Source organism: Phalacrocorax carbo, chromosome 1 (assembly GCF_963921805.1).
Source record: "Phalacrocorax carbo chromosome 1, bPhaCar2.1, whole genome shotgun sequence".
NCBI lineage: Eukaryota > Metazoa > Chordata > Aves > Suliformes > Phalacrocoracidae > Phalacrocorax > Phalacrocorax carbo.
Window position 1 is genome coordinate 50,138,746 of NC_087513.1, and position 17,261 is coordinate 50,156,006.

The 17,261-nt window shown below is 37.9% G+C and overlaps 1 protein-coding gene across 2 annotated transcripts in view; it reads right to left on the bottom strand.

The window, feature by feature from the left end:
• The window catches only part of EEA1 (early endosome antigen 1), a 77,230-nt gene that overhangs the window by 9,940 nt on the left and 50,029 nt on the right, over positions 1-17,261 (bottom strand). For both annotated transcript variants that reach the window (XM_064450797.1, XM_064450791.1), the window contains 10 exons: positions 16,888-17,043; positions 14,736-14,875; positions 13,803-14,133; positions 12,211-12,312; positions 10,584-10,778; positions 9,568-9,750; positions 3,166-3,351; positions 2,588-2,719; positions 557-742; positions 33-271 (listed from right to left, as the gene is read on the bottom strand). In XM_064450797.1, the coding sequence (XP_064306867.1) occupies positions 33-271; positions 557-742; positions 2,588-2,719; positions 3,166-3,351; positions 9,568-9,750; positions 10,584-10,778; positions 12,211-12,312; positions 13,803-14,133; positions 14,736-14,875; positions 16,888-17,043 (1,850 nt within the window). The remainder of the gene's footprint in view (positions 1-32; positions 272-556; positions 743-2,587; positions 2,720-3,165; positions 3,352-9,567; positions 9,751-10,583; positions 10,779-12,210; positions 12,313-13,802; positions 14,134-14,735; positions 14,876-16,887; positions 17,044-17,261) is intronic.

The following is a 17,261-nucleotide window of genomic DNA, read 5'->3' on the forward strand; positions in this document are numbered from 1 at the left end:
TAGACTTCCACATCATCATGACCATAGCTTACCTCTCCAGCAACGCTCTTCTCTCATCCTGATTATTCTGCACTGTTGCTTCCAAGACGGCAATGTCCCCACGTAAATCATCGGTCTGTTTCTCCAGCTCGCTCACTCGCCTCTGACTGCTTTGCCACTCTTTCTTCATGGTAGCCAGGTTTTCATTGAGAGCTGTGACCTGCATGTTGAGCTTGGTCTCCTTTTCCTCATGTTTCCGTTTTTCTTCTTCTTTCTCTTTTTCCTCTGTGTGCTAAGAAAACAATGGAACAATGAAAAACAACCTTCCAAGTATTCTTTCCCTATTCCCTACACTTAAATGAGGCAAAGAATCTTACTGTTAACCAACAAACTCTATTACACAGGCTGTCATCCCACTGACTATTCCTACACCACTAAATGCCTCAAAGATTTCTGACCTTGTAATTTAAAAATTAATGTAATGTGAAACTAAAGTCAACTCTATGCTTCCTCTCTGCCACCAAAGAATCCAAAGGCGTGTTCACAAAACAAGTCTTATACTCTTTAACATACTAACCAGTTTAGCTTCAATTTCAGCATATTCTTTCTTCAGTTCCTCTTCTCTCTTTTTCAGCTGATCTTTGACAGCTTGATGGGTTTTTTTCTCCTGTTCCAGAGCCAAATTCATATTATCTATTTTGCCTTGCAGCTCCAATTTCTGTTGAATCAATAGCTGTTTTGCATCCTTGAGATTTGCCACCTCCTGTTAGGATACAGAGGTCAAAGTTAAAGTATCAACACTGAAAGTGCATATTATTTAAATTCAAAACTACTGTAATTCTTTCCAAGAAGGGGACAGCAATAATTTTTAGCTATCACTGGAAGAAAGGATGATTTTATAGCACAAAGTATCAGTGATTTTAATGATCAAAGATTTTAAACTTATACCTATATCGAACAACATTCAATTTTTCAAACAAATTTAATGTATATTTCTACTGAAGTAGTGGAAGCTCTGTCGGACTATTTTCTACAGTTCTCTGAAAAGATACATCCACTGTCACTTCCTAGAGTCTGTTCTAAAATATACTTCACAGTGTTCGCTGGTTGCAATAATAAGGTTAAAAGTATCGTGATGTCAATGTGAAAACCAAATGTTGATGGAAGAAAGCTAGTTTCTATTAGTCTTAAATGTATAAATAATCACCTTATGTTTTAAGCAAGTAGAATGATACATTTGGTTTTAAACATTAGTTTTACTTGTTCTGCTGCAATAAAATGTAAAAAAAACTCCTGAAGTAGAATAGTTAGTTAAATTTATAGGAATAATTTTCCTTAAAATTACATAGCCAAGCATTCAGGTACTAACAGACTGTCAGGGGTTGCCAGTTTTCCATAAATCAAAATTCGTGTCACAAATTAAAATCAAACCAAAGACAGCAACAGAACATATCCTGAGGCCAGGGGGATGCCCTTTAGAAGCATATCTATCCATTCCTTGGTAGCAGATGGGAAACAGAGTATAAGCCTTTAGGAGACAATTTCTGGTTTAGTCTCATTGCTTGTAGGGAGATCAAGAGATGAATATTAAGCTGCCATTGGTGTGCACATATTTTATATACATCTGTATAAATTTTCATCTTTAGAGTAGAGATTTTAGGAATGACGAGAATTGTAACCTTTCCCCAACATCCAAGAAAGCACTGGGCATAGATTGCTTGACAGAAACAAAGTACAGACTTCTATCTAAAAATAAGAGACCATTTTCTAAACACTGGAGAACAAAAGAACATCTGAAACTCATAAGATATCACGTTACTTTCTTTTTATTAGTGTATAGGGACTGCACCTTCATTTATGCTTGTGCAGCAGATTAAATCCTGTGTGCTTAACAGATGCAAATATAACTACTAATAGTATATTATGGAAAACACAAAACTACAGCCTTTTAGGAGTGTTTGTTTCTACAGAGACTAAAAAATTAAGCACACAGAATGTGGCAAGAAATAGGTTGTTCTACTGAGGACTAAAAATTATTTAATTAAAGCCTCCAAACTTTTACCCTTTAGAAAGGTCATTCGATTGTTACGATTTTGGAAGAGAGTCTTTTATGAGGCTCCTGACATTGTTTCTTCTCCAACTGTGACTTTTTAAGACATTTTAAGAAACCACAGCACATCAAGGGAGTTTCAACTCTACCACACATCCTTGAGAAGTAACAGATGTGCCTAGAATATCTGGGAAACTTTGCATTCATGACACTTTTGGACATCTTTTCTGCACTTCAGAATAGCCAAGCAAGGGTACGCACAGTGAATCTACACGGGAACAGAAGAAAAGCCAGGACATACAACCCATCTTAAAGCTGCGATGAGTTATGTGGTCCACCTGGCTAAGACCACTGGGCACTGGTGCTCCAGGATTATCACTAATCAAGTCAGCATCACTCAGGAACCTCAATGAAATCTGTGCTTTGCTTCCCTTACTTGTAATACCAATATTTACAGCAACCACCTTTGCAAAGCCATTCCAGATAACATCTACTGATTAGGCACATATATCTTATCAGAAAACCAAACACTTGAAGACTCAGTTTGTCTTAGTATACCTTCTCAAATTCTTGCTTGCAGGCTCTAAGCTCTTCACTCAGTGTGGCACTTTCTTTTTCAAGTCTACTCCTTATTTCTTGGAGCTCTGTTGTTTTACATTTTTCATTAGCCAAGTCTTTTTCTTTCAAAATCTTGAAGAGAAGTAAAAAGTGCTAGAAAAGTTACTTCTTAAGTTCACAAAATAAAAAAAAAAGTTTATAAAAAAAGCATCCAGGGTCCAAAACCTACTTGGAGGCTTTGTAATTAAGGGGAAACAACTGTCACATATCTCTATCCACAGTTCATAGTGCAAACAATTAGCAACATGCTTGCAGTTTTAGATTTAAAACTAATAACATTTTTCCACCTCTCCAGGCACTTAGAACAAATTAACAGCCTAATTTCTAACCAAATTCACTTCAACAGTCTTTTAAAAGTCTTTCCACCAGAGGTTCAGTAAAACTGCCATTGCTATGCACTACAGTAGTGCTATGCCCTCAAAATACCCCTAGTTAACAGATGTAACAGATATTAATAAAGGGTGCCTGCATGGGGTGGGTATGTCTATGTGAAGATTTCAAAAGACAGAGGCATTTACCCTGTCATTCTGAAGATCCTGTAACATTTTGGTCTTCTCACCCAGCTGCTGCTCCTTCTTTGATGCGTCCTGCTCCAGTGCAGACTTTGCTTTCTTCAGTTCCTGAATCTGCTGATTATTGCTAGCAATTCGATTTCTGCTGGAAACTAATTCTTCTTGAGCTAGAGCCAGTTTTTCTTCTGTGGACTAATTACAAAGAGAGTTCTGCAAATTATCTGTCAGTATAAAAGCTTCAGATACGAAACAGCCACTTAAACATTTTCCACATGGAGAAATTGTTATCCAGCATGCAACATTTAGCTTCAGATGTTGACAAAGCATAGTTACAGAAACATCTAGGTTATGAGGTTAGCCTCATAAGTAAAGTAAAAAGGAACTACCCCAGTACCACTTCCAGCAGCAATACCTTACACATATTCCAGCTTGCATCCTTCCACAAAGAAAAGGTGAAGACAGACAAAAGGGCAGAAAATGAAAGGTGACTGATGAAAGAGATTGAACTTTAATTTGTTCACACAAATTCATTTTAATCTTGGGGCGAATCAACTGCTCTATAACTCCAGACAGCTGTTACTTAAGAGGCAGTGAAACAATACCGTGAAGATTTCAGAAGTCATTCAATGCTATTTTTTTACCAATGACTTAATGAAGCTAGTGCTCAGACAACTGTAAAATTTTTTACAATCCTGAAGTGAAATGTACAACCTAAAAATGCTAATATCAGGACAAAACATTTCATGGTCTCAGCTGCATCAGCATTTTAAACACAAAATTTAAACATCCATCAAAATCTGCTACAGATTATATTTTAATTTGCCTCCAACTCTCCCCATTACCTAGAAGAACAACTTGCATTTATATCTCTACAACAGGTTGCAAAAACTCAAGAAACAACCTAGAACTTGCACCCAAGGCTCATTCTATTTGCTCACAGCAAAGTCAAACTTTGGGGTTCTTCTTGAGTTAGTATTCTGGAGGTTACATTTTTTAAAGCCTTTGGCTTCGGCAAGGACTATAGCTCCACTTAGAAGCATGTTCTTTCACAAAGAACCAGTGAGAAATTAAAATACCAAACTCATCTTACACTCCCCCAAAATACTGGGTTTTTACTGAAATTTTGGATGCTAAGATGCAGAATGCGAGGTGAGGAGATTTATTATTAGTAATAAATTTATCACCTTCAGTGCACCAGTAAGGATTTAAACTCTTTGGAGATAAATTATTTTTGAAGCTCTTACTTAAATCCTAATCAAACCTCTTGTTGAAGGTTAGTGATTTTAAAAGGAACAATAAGCTCAGCTTTGACTTCACTTAATTATGCATATGCTTTAGGCACTCCTGTGTTGATTTCAACACAAATTGATTCTGATGCCTCCTAACCCTCCCTTGTAATGTCTAAAGTATTTTGCCTGCAGAGTCAGACTTAGTTTGAAACACCAATGATGGAACACTGCTGATTCAACTGCATTTTCAACCACCCCAGTGGCTCTTTAAAAACTCACGCTGGCTTTTAAAATTAATTTGCAGACAAATTATTTTATTTGCTTTCTGAGCTATTAGAGTTTACCACTTAACAATTCGCAAGGTGTTAACTCAGAATTTTTTTTAAGCGAAGTAAGAGGTGCTTTTGCAATTTCAAGCTTTCAGCAGGGTGGGTCTTTCAGAAAGCAAAATCATCCCTCTCTGCTCTGCCGCGGGCAGCAGAGTACCATACTTTCCTAACAATGAGAAAGGATGGGAGGTGTAGCATCATCACATAACATCTTCACAGGAAAACCCAATAGTCTCTGCAGATTTGGAAAGACATATAATGAAGCCACAGCTTTTATTAAAATTTGTTTCCAGTAGAAGAAATGTGGTTACAACCAATTTGTTAACACAGGATGATGAAATTTGATTAAGTGGATAGTGACACCCAAATTAAAAGCCTCACATAGGGGATACTCTTCTTTCGCACACCCCCACCCCCAACCAAGTGTCTACACTGGACAGGTTATCTCATTGCAACTATGCCTAAGCTGAGACAATCCTAAGTGTTCTTATAAAGGGAGCCAGTATTCAGCCGACTCTGCACTGTATTGTGCACAAACATTTCTATAATTCACTGAGTTTGTAATATAAGAGACTTGGAATTTTACATACAGTTTAGCATACTATAGCTTACATAAACAAATGCCTCTTAATTGTGCTCTGATTAATAATGATGCTACCTACCTTTATTGGGAAACTAATATAATTTTAACAGTAAGTAAACTTTCTATCTATTTATACCTTTCTTTCTGCTTTGCTCAAAAGTCCCTCACATCATCCTTTGCAGAAATCTTCTGGCATATGGTTAAACATTCCAGTTACTATCACTGCTCCTGGCCCAGTCTCCACTGAGACCATAACTCAGCCTGATTTTTTGGGACTGCTGAGGAGCTCATACCTTCAACATAAAGTCACCTCTCAAAATATCTGATGCCTTTTACCTTATTTAATTACCATTCAGTTTTGCCATTGGTCCCAGAATACGATAAGTGTTCTCCCAACAAGATACCCTCAGTCATGAGATCGGTCTTTAGGATGACAGACAAAAACCAAACACAAGGAAAAGATAGAGAACAAAAGATGCCAAACTGTACTTATTTTTGTAAATAAAAACAGATGCTAGGATGACTGGTATAGAGTTTGAATAAATAAATAAAAATATAAGAAGATATCTCAGTCTGATTCACTGCAGCTTGGGCTATTGCAGTGCAAATAGAAATGCCAACAGCAGGACTGGTCCCAACTGGGTGGTAAGACCTGGATTCACTCCACTTAAGTGAGGCGCACAAATGAGCGTTTTAGTCTGTGTGCTTGCTCCCTGATCCCAGTCCACAAGGAGAGACATGAAATTATTTACAGATGCTAACCAATCTCTCTTCCCTCCCTAGAAGGGTTAGACTGACTCTAGGCAACTTAGGCTCCTGACTTACAGACCTGAGGTTTGGCAGCATGAATATTGTCCCAAAACGTCCATTGAAGATATACTGACAGCGATGCCAATATTGGAGGCAAAGAAACATTCTTTTGAGAACACAGAGGAAACCAGGACTGACTACAAAGAGCACAAATGCCAAGACTGAAGGATACTTGGCAGAGCTCAGGAGAGCAGGATTCACAAAAGTATGCTTGCACTAACTTAAAATCAAAGCAAAAATAAGTTCTGCATTTTTATTAACTCTTTTATATAAAAAATGTCTTTTCCACAGAAAAAACCCATTAAGTATTACACGTGTATATACAAAAAATATTCATATATTATATATTATATATAGACACATATATATTTATATATGTTTGTATGTATATACACAAAAAGTATTTAGTTGTATTCTTTATAAAAAATTATAGCTTTTACAAGCAAACACTCAAATCCTACCCAATTTCCTTTTCCAGTCACAGAAACAAAAATGTGTGAGTGTATTTACTGTTACAGATGATGCATTTTTAAACCGAGGTAAATCTGCAGTAAAATACTATCCATAAAGTTATAACTACGTTCTCACTTCAAATTTGTTACAACACTTCTCACTTTTCCTCTGCAAGACTTACAGCTTCAGGGTTTGCATCTGGCTACAGCTACATAGCTCGAATCTTCTGCTATTGAACCAGAAACTAGGATTCAGCCATGCTGACAGCACTCCGGAGAGCAGCTGCCCACTCTGCATCTCTCTCTCATGCGGTGCAGTATCTCCAATTGCAAAACTTCACTGAAGCATTTGCTCACTTTCCAGTCACGCCTCTGTCTCCCAGCCGGAGATGAGCCAGCAATCCCAGCAGTGATATTCCGAACAGATGCCAGCAGATGGTGCTCTGTGTATGGCCCAACTCCCACCATCCTCTCCCAGGAACTAGACCTCCCACACTACTCATGTCACCCATACGCTGTACAGCCTTTTATGATCTATTCCCACACCTGAAACTTTGGCCTCACCAATAAGCACGGAGCTGCACCACGTGAGAATATTTAAGTTTTCCCCTGTAGTATTTTTAATTAAAGAAAACCTAGCATTACTAGGATCTCATGATACGGCCTGGCCATGGCTGTCCTGGTCAATGCTGGGCTTCAAACTGTGCCAACTCATCACAGCTGTGCAGGAAGTTCACATCTCCGCTAAAAATCCTACACTGAAAGACACCCAAGCCCACCTTACATACAAGTTTTAAAACTTTTGCTACTGCCTACTAATGAGATTAAGACCAACCTGAACCCCAGTCCACCCATCAGCTTCAGTTCCAAACTTTAATCAAAATCCATAGCTCTGGCTCAAATTATCTACTTTTATTAAGTAACTCACCCAAGGCAAAACATAATCCAGACAGCTGTCTTTGAATTGGACTGTGAAACTCTGCCATAAAGTTCTTCTGACCTGAGTGGCATTTTGATATTCAGCTGTCAAGACTAACATTATAATGCTGAGGCTTTCTGAACACATTTTTTCGTCTGCAGTCTTCAAAGACAAGTTATCAACTGCTTCTCTAGATTAACATTGTAATGAGGGAGCCTATCCACAATTAAAGATCAGCTCCCTACATTTTCCATCTACTACATTTTACAGGAAAAAAAAGTGGTGGTAGGCAGACCTCACTGATCCTAATTAATATATGGGTTTTTTTAAAAGATTCTAAATCAAGCAAACAGCCTCTAAGTTGGTACATCACTTCAGTACTGAGAACCCTAATCTTCCTCAGGCTCTCTATGCTCCATGGAGACTTACATAATAAATCAAGTTACCTGACTGCTCATCTTGAAAATCTTGTTTTCCTGTTGCCGTCACCTTATTTTACCTTTTTGCATGGATGTTCTCTCTCTCCCTTGCTACCACCCCCATGCAGGTTTAAAAGCATGTGGGACGTCTACTTTCCTATTTTATACTTGCCAGAACTAGAGGTCCTCAAGCTAGTTTAATAATACTTATTCAGAGCTATTTTTGCAACAAGCGATAGTTAGATAAAAACTATACCAAAAAATCCAGTTACTGAGCACATCCAATGCTTTTACAGGTCATTGCATTACCAAATGTTGATCTAAATGCACTGCAGGATATTAACTCACAAAGTTACATGTGCTATAAGTAACTAACTGTAAGAAAGAGTATGTTTAAACCACCGTTGCCTTGTTAATCGTGTTGAGGTCCTTCACAATTTAAAACAGTGATTAAACCAAGATGCACTGAAAGTAAAGCTTCTGTAATCTACAGGGAAACATGGCAGGTAATCTAAATGCTACAGAGGAGGAGTAGGATTAATAAAACTCCAATGGCCTATATGTAAAGGAGCTAGTTACCTTTTTCTTAGAATAACCTTGAACCTGGAGTTTGGCTAGGGCTCCAGAGCTCACACAGGCCTATCTGAAATGGGTACAAGACCTTTAACGACTCAGTGGTGGGACTGGAAGGCCTCCACTGGGACAGGTGAAAGGGAGCGATGAAATCTAAGTCACCACCAAAGGCTCCCTTTATACGTAATGAAGCAAACAGAAGCCGACATCTAAAACAGACCAAACGATCTCTCCTTCGAAAGTGCCTATTTCTCTCCATACACTCCAGAAAAGCCTAGAACAGTGTCAGACAGACACAGACAAAGCAGCAGCAGGATTCATCTGAAGGGAAAAGTGCCAACGCTACACATCCTGCCAGTAGACATTCAGTCTCTGCAGCACAGTATGTCCTGGGACTAACCGGAGCATTGGCCTAGCACTGACATGAAGGAGGTGGGCAGAAAAAAAGGACAAAAAACACCTTTGCTGACTGACTTAACTCCCAGCAATTCCTCTTTGAAGGCACTGTGCCCTAATACCAAATCAGATCAATTCAGCTTAGGAGTAGCAAAAACTTCAATAACTAGGTTTGGACGCTTGCATTCCAGGCATGTCCCTAAACCTACTGTTTCTATTAGTTTGACATCTCTGAACGTCTACAATCAGCCAGGAAGAAGCAGAAGGGGCAAGGACATGGGAAAAGACTAGTTACTAAAATTGTAGTTGAATCATCTAGAAGATAGTGATTACTCACATGCTGGCAGAAGCTATGCCCTAATTAGCTATCCTGTTTAAATTAATGGAAAGCTACAATATACAACAAGAAAAAGCAACACAAAAAATTAACTCTTAAAAGAAGAGAAAAATAATTCATCTTTCACTTTGCTGCTGCACAAGCACAAGGGTATTACAGGTGAACTGGCAAATACCCTTGGCTTTAAATTAGTTTCAAGATGTGCTTTGTCTCAGGGGAAGGGACTGAACAGCACTAAGTTCTATATACAGCAGAAGACTTTTTTTTCTGCCTATACAGCTCTTGCACTGTTTCTTGGTCTTCAAAATGAATATAAACAGATATACTAAGTTACGTACGACATTAAAATGACTGTAAGTACCTTAAGGTCTTGCCTCGTTGCCAGCAGCTCGGACTCTTTCCCATAAAGGTCCAGCTGCAGCTTCTCCATGTTTTCCTTATGTTTTTCATGGGTCTTCTGTAAGTCTGCTAGCTTGACTTTCTCTGCTTTAAGCTCCTGTGCTGACAAAATTGACTGTTGTTGCAGTTTATTCTCCAGTTCTGCCTGAAACAGAAGCATAGAAAGTTTCAATTAAAGTTACAGACAGTAAAGTAAGCTTAATCATTTCAGTAAACTGCATTTCTATTGCACTATGAGATTTTTTCCACTTACAAAATAGCAGTTCAGTAATCTGATGTTTGTGATTTTACAATATTTTGTAACTGATTTAACAACAAACTTTAATTCATGTCAAAAGACTAGTTGAAACACATTAAGACCAAACATTAAAATTCTAAATAATGTTTCCAAGTCCTAAAGTTTCCACACACTGACTAAATCACAAATATGACCATGTAGCATAGGTCAGCCAAAGCTGGAGCAAAATTTAACAGTTCATGGCACACAACACAACACTCCCTAATATTGTAAGACATTTCAACTCTTTCCATTATGGTTTATGAGTTTCATACTGTCACTCAGATAAATTCTTTTGGTATAAGAGAAGACTTGGTTTAAAACTGCCATGGATGTTCCAAAACACCGCAGAGTTTGTTTAAACTACTCTCACAAAATTCTACTGCTTTACAAGAAAATGGCAGCTCTTGCCTCCTGAAGCGAAATAAACACATTCAATCTAGCTGTTTTTATCACTGTATCGAAACTCAGTTCCTACAGAATACATATTTCAACACTAGTTCTTTTTACTTTATTGTTATTGATGTTGTTTCTATCTCCAACAGCATCTCAAGACCTTGTTTCCACACCCTGACCTTATAATTTCCAACAATACTACAGCAAACAGCTGTTTACCACAGAGATACTGACACAGAAGTTGTAGCATTTATCAGAGAAATTTACTTTAATTTTGTTAAAGGAGTAAGAGAGGCCAGTCTTACCTTTTCCAAAAGGGCAGTTTTTAATTCAGCTTGCAGTGTCTCACTATGCTTTTTCTTTTGCTCAAAAGATTCCTTTAACTCTCTCAGCTTTCCCTGGAGATGTTGCTCACTTTTTTCTTTCTCCTTCAGAAGACCCTGAATTTCCAGTACTTGCGCTCGTGCTGAATCAAGCTCTATCGACAACTGCCTAGATATCTATATTCAAAAATATGAAATAACTGTACATAATTTTAATTTAAATTATGTGACACTGCCTAATGAACCGTGTGGATGACAAATTATGTAGTTCAAAAAGCAAACAGACCATTTCACAGATGAAAAACTGGTCAAAGCTGTTAAAGCTGAAGATACAGCTTCAGGAAATCAGCTCCCAAAAGACTGTTAGAAATTGAGGAGAATCCCTTGACTGAAGGAATCTGAAAGGCTTCTCTACTCTACTTTTCTCTAGGCATCTGCTATCTTCCTCTGCCAAAGACCAGATATCAAGCTATGCCTTTCTTCTGAGCCAGTTTGCCCACTCTTATGTTTTTACAAAGAGGTGCAGATTATTCGCAGGAAACTGTTTCCTAGTGTGCTACTGTTATTTCTCATACAAAGAACCAGACCAGCCCACAATGCCACTGCTGCTACCTTCTGCTTCAGAGGTAGGTGGTCAAACAGTGGCAAGTACATTTTAAGAGCTACTATGACACATTAAAATCATGTTATTCCCATTTTTCTACCCTTAGAGCAAACGCAGTCTTGTTTCACCATTCAAAATTAAGAGCAGGCAACTTTTCTCAAGCCAGCAGTGGTTTGGGCTCTCCTGCTGCCAACTGCAGCAGGTATCAAACTCATCTTCCTGCACTTACCACAGAGCATCATAATGCTCCTGCTGAACAAGAGAGGAGCCAGGGCAGCAGCAGCAGCAGTCACAGAGCAATTACCATCACAGCTGCACATCCACAAACCCTCTTTCAGTTAGTAAGAGTCTATCACAGTCCATCAAAATGTGTCCACTTATCATATCTTTTCTGATTCCTTTAGGGAACAGGTGACAGCTTGGGTAAAGAAAGCCACAAAAGCGGATTTGGCCTTCAGGCTGCCAGCTGGACTACATGATTTTGCAGTCTGAATGCTCATCTTCAAAAAGTACCACCTTTGGTCCTTATGCCCTTATGCAGTCACAGGCAAGTGACTTACACAAGTTTGCAAAAGCAACCAAATCTTTCAAGGATATCTGAAAATGGCCTGCCAACCACACAGAGCACATACTGATTAGGCCCAAGACTAAAACAGACCTAAGGATATGAGATAACAACTTTTATTGTATGAAAGTATGAAAAAAAAATTAGGACCTGGTAATACCAAGTAACTGTTTCGCTAATCAAAAAACCTGAGGGGCTAAAATACCCCCTAAGGTATGCGGGGGACAGAAAGGTAGAAGTAAAACCTGCATTTTAAAGATTCATACTAACATCTAGGAAATGTTTAGTATCACCTCATTTCAGTGTCCCAGGTAGGTTACAATTTAAGAACTGCAACCTCTTTACCCCTCATCAGTCCCAGCATGTGAGACTGAAAACTAATCTTTTAAATATTTATTATTATTGGTTTATAGGTTTTTGAAACCAAGCGTACGGCTTACCCCCTCCTTTTTTTCCAGTGAGTTTTTCAATTCATTCCTCTCTTTAGCTACAGACTCTGTTTGTACCTGGAGCTGGTGTTTTACTTCTTGGTAAGATCTTTCCTGAAAAACATACGACAAGGAAATATTCCTGTGAGCTTCTAAGACTGTGTACCAGGTATTTTTGCAGTATCTACAAAGCCTTGCAAAAATAATGCTTTCCTTTTCAGTGAAAAAGATTGCCTTCTCAGCTACAGACAAATTTTCAGCCCAAAACTTCTCAAAACTTTAATAGTGGTAAATCTAAGCTGAACACAGCCAAAACCTTGTACTAACAAACACAGCCATGTGCCAAAGAGTTTCTGCAATTAGCAATAGTCTCCCTGTTTGAAGCTGTTGTTGGGAGCTCTTCTTGTGGGAAGCAGTAGGCTCATCGCTCTCCTCAGGATCAAAAACTCCTTGGTGTTCTAAAATTCACGAGCAAATACATTTGTGGGACTTGTATGCAAATACAACTATATTTTAAGCCCAAATACTATGCACTTAAGACAGTGGCAAGCCTCCAAAAGACTATGGAATTAGAAGCAGAATCTGGACTCCTATCTTTAAGTCTAAATTGGGGAGAAAATCCTTCAAGTTGTTAGGAGAAACAAATATTTAAACAGCAGTAACCAAGTAAAGCAAACAAAAAGGCTTATCTTAAAAAGTTGAAAGAGTAAAGGAAAAAATTTTTTTTAAACTAGGAGCAGAAACTTTTTTTAGATCAGAATAAAAACAGCCTCTGAAAGGGTTCTGGGAAATGGTGACATGTAAGATGAGAAAGGAATGAGAAAGACACCCCTACTATGTCTGAGGCACGGGCATCAGAACAACTGTATACGACAATCTATAAAATATGTATACATATAGTGCCCATTCATATTACCAACAATGCAAAAGAGGGGAGCAAAAAGGTATAGCTCAAGGCTAGTGAGAGTTCACTTTCTTTACCATAATAGGTTGCTCTGGTGGTCAAGCACTTGACCACTTATACTGCCCTTTGTGAGACCTTTCTGAAACTCAAATAGTTCTAGTACTCCGATAATACCTTAAGCTAGGCACCTCCCTAAACAACAGACGATGTTACTCTGCCTGCAGTACACAGCCTTTCAGCATGTCCAGACAAGTGCACATGAAGGTTCTAAATACAAAGACTCCAGAAAGGAAACTAAAATGGCCTCAGAAAAATAACGTCTTCTTCAATATGGTGGCACATTAGTAAAGGGTTTATAACTTTGTCTTGTTATAATAAGGCTGATACATTTTTAAAAAGGAGGACATTTCCCATCAAATTGTTTTACCACTTGTCTCCATTTAGTTTCTTCACTTAAAGGCATGCAGCAAGAAAAAGGGATCCTGTTGTGTGATATGACTGATGTTTACTACTGTAAACATCCAGCCAAAAATTTAAGGTAGGACATACGTATGAACTGTTAAAAATAACTTCTTTTTCCCTGAAGGCAATTAATTTCCATGCATTGTTATTGTATGTACGCTATTTCCAGACAGAAAGCAAAGTCATTTTATCAGACTGTAAATACACCAAACAATGACTAATGAAAGAAACTACTAACCATTTCTGCCAGAGCTGCTCTTCCTTTTTGTATTTCCTTCTCTAATTCCTCCTTTTTTTTTTTGAAGGATTCAGAACTTTTTGAGAGCTTGTCTTTGGTAGCTGTAAGGTCCTTTAATAGAGTATCCTTCTCTAATTTCACTTGTTGCAGCTCTGATATTGCTGCTTGCATTTTACAGTCTAATTCCTTGAGTTGTTTACTTGTGTCTTGACTTGATTTCTCCAGGTTTTGTTTGAGGCTGGTATTTTCCTCCTCCTGCTTTGAAATTTGCTGTTTTGCTTGTTCAAGGGCCTCAGATTTCTTCTGCAAATCCAATTTAGCATTAGACATCCTGTAAATACAAAGAGAAAAATAATGTTTTTTAAAATAATTCTTCATGGGTTCTTTTGTATCATTAAATGTCTCTATTATTTAATACTTCAACTGTACAACTACTTCAAAACATACCTTTTTCATCCAGAGCATGGGTATTTTTTCCTTCCAATGAAGACATACCAGCAACTCTAAAAACTATTTTGAGATAGATTTTCGTCCTCAACTATAATGAAAAGGAATTACCCCTTTGCTGCTTATGCATAAATTGCAAATTAGTCTTTGAAAGAAGTTACAGAGCTATGGATATTTAAAGATGGACCTCACTACATCAAACTCTTCAGATATTTAGCTGACAACAAGCACAGTGAATAAACTGAAGTAGTGTATTGAATCACAGCAGTCAGTGATTCACGTGTGACAACATGGCAGATGAGTCTGCATGGCATATAGAGTGAAAGAAAACAGGTGGGATAAAACTCGGTTCTCATAGCAGAGGCAACACATCACTTATCTATGATTTTAAGAAATCACAGGAGAGAACAAAATGTCAACTCTAGTCCAAACCATTCTAGTTTTATGTCTGACTTTGAAAAGGACTATAACACATGAAACGCATACGCTTCTCTTGTGGCTTCAAGCTGTTTACTCAGCTCTGCTGTTCGGAGATCTAATTCTGTAGATTGCTGTCGCTGCTGCTGTAACTCCTGAAGAGCTTGTTCTTTACTTGCTTTAGCATCAAGAATGTCAGCTTCAAGTTTCTGAGGCAGAAAAATAAAGAGTTAGAGCCATCAGAACACAGCCAACAAAATAAAAATAGCAATAAAAAGCAAAAGTCACCTAGTCTGTGAGTAGCATTTACTGGAGAAAGTCTTTACTGTAGAAGGCAGTCACAGTGCTCACGCATCCTCTACCTATTTCATTAGTTTGCTGTTTATCTTTCATTATTTAGTTCCTGCAAATCTCTTGCTCCTCCAGAACTGAACTATTCTGGTAAAACATTCTGAAATCATCTTTAAATTAAAGGCCAAGTAGCCATTTTACTGCAAAGTAATAGATAAAAAGCACAAATCTTTAAAGAGCCTATCCAAAATATCTATCCAAAAAAAAAGGCCGTACACAGTCCTCAGCTCTGGGGACGGGTTCTCAGCCACTACTGAGTAGTTTCAGCAGTTTCAAATGCTGCTGATTTACATAACCCAAGAACTCTGCCATTCTTTATAACAAAAACAAAGACACGAACTACAGCTGTGGAGAAATCCTATGCTCACTCGTAAGAGGGTTTTTTGGGTGGTTTGGGGGGTTCTTTTTTTAAGGTACTTGTTCATTTACATGGAGCATGAAAAATTTGAGTCTTCATCGAATAGGCAGTGCTTAGACGCTTCAACACACTGGCTGTTTTACAGACACTTCTGCTTCTTTCATGCAGTGGCCATAAAACAACATGGCCAAGTTTCTCCAAGAAAATTCTTGAGGGCTTTTTATTTTCTGGGGTTTTTTGTGGGTTTTTGGTTTTGGTTTGGTTTTTTTCTTAATTATTTTTTTTAAATACCACGCATTCAACTGGAATAATCCCAAAGAATGGTGATGACACCAAGATTTTACACAGAACTGCGTTCCTGTTGACAGCATCAACAACACTGCTCAGCTTCACACTTCAGCTACCAGGAACCTCATAAAACCTTGTGCAAGCAGGCACTGTATTCCGCCCAAGCATTTGTGTCTGCTGGTTACTTGTGAAACTTTACCAAAAGGATGAAAAATAAAAACAAAAATGAAAGCAGGCAGGAAGAAAAAAAAAAAGAACAGCAAAAGAAGAAAGAGGCGGAAGCACAAAATAATTATGCTACTAATACAAATGTAAGACTGCATGATTTTTTCATAGCATTGGATTTAAAATTTCATACAGGGAAAACAACCTTACTTCTCTTCTATAGAGCACATAAACTAGGAAATACACCTCACTCAGTCTTGAGCATAAAGACCGCTTAATCTCCCTTAAAACAGAGGCAACACTCCAGAACCAATTTTGCATTGCTCCTAAGATCCCCGTATCATATGGTTTTATGTATTGTGAATTTTGACCACCAAGAATGCTTAACAAATATTGAACAAAGGTTAATGCCCAAATTTAAAAGCTTTCAGGCATTAGGACTAATTCATATCCTTAACTGAAGATACTAGTTTTTCAAAACACCAAAAGGTTCTGCAAACCTTCTGCCAGAATTATGTGTACTTTAAGAGAAAAACTGATTACAGAAATTAAATGCAAAAACTCAAGAGCAAGTTGAGGGAAAACATTGATAAAAAAATATTGGAAAAAATCCTCTGCAGAAGCCTACTGAAAGGCTTTAGAAATAAATTAAACCAGACAGGTAGTGTTAACTTGGGCTAACCAATGTAACACACATTCCCTGCTACCGCTTGTGAAGTGTATACGGTTGAACTTCAAGACTCTAATTTCGGGAGATATTCATGTTCTTTCTCAAAACACTTTCCAGGTAGCACAGAGGTTGGTAGAAGCACACGTACATGAAAATGACAGTATAATGGCAATGTCCTAAGCCTATCTTCTTAGTGTGATATGCTAGCATGGAAGAAGAGGAGAATAGTATTGAAGGGTGGATCAGGAAACACTAGTGAAAAAGAAAACCAACAGAAGTGGTATTGATATAATCCTTCCCCCATAATTTGAGCTCAGTTTTAATCACATACTACCAAACAGCAGAGAACATCAGTTTCTGTACGCTCAGATACCGTGTTCAATACAAACCTTAAGCTGTCCCTCTAGCTCTTCAGTTTTCTGTTCTAAATAAAGGCATTTCTCTTTGTACTCTTTAAGATTGGCTTCCAGCTGAGCACAGTATTCCTGCTTGTCATTCAGCTTAGCTGTAACCTGATCCAACTGAACGCTGACCTTATTTAACTCCTGAGGTAAAATAAAAATATGAGGTTATTGGTTTTTAAATAACTTTCAAAAATGACTCATGTCACATATGCTTTAATGATCTAATGTGTTCAAATTAAAAAGCAAAATAATATTTCTTTTATATTCTGAGAGGCACGAAATTGAGAAGGGAAACACAAACACATGCACAAATTCTCTCTATTAAACTGACAAAATTGCTTTTAAAGCCTCAATATTCC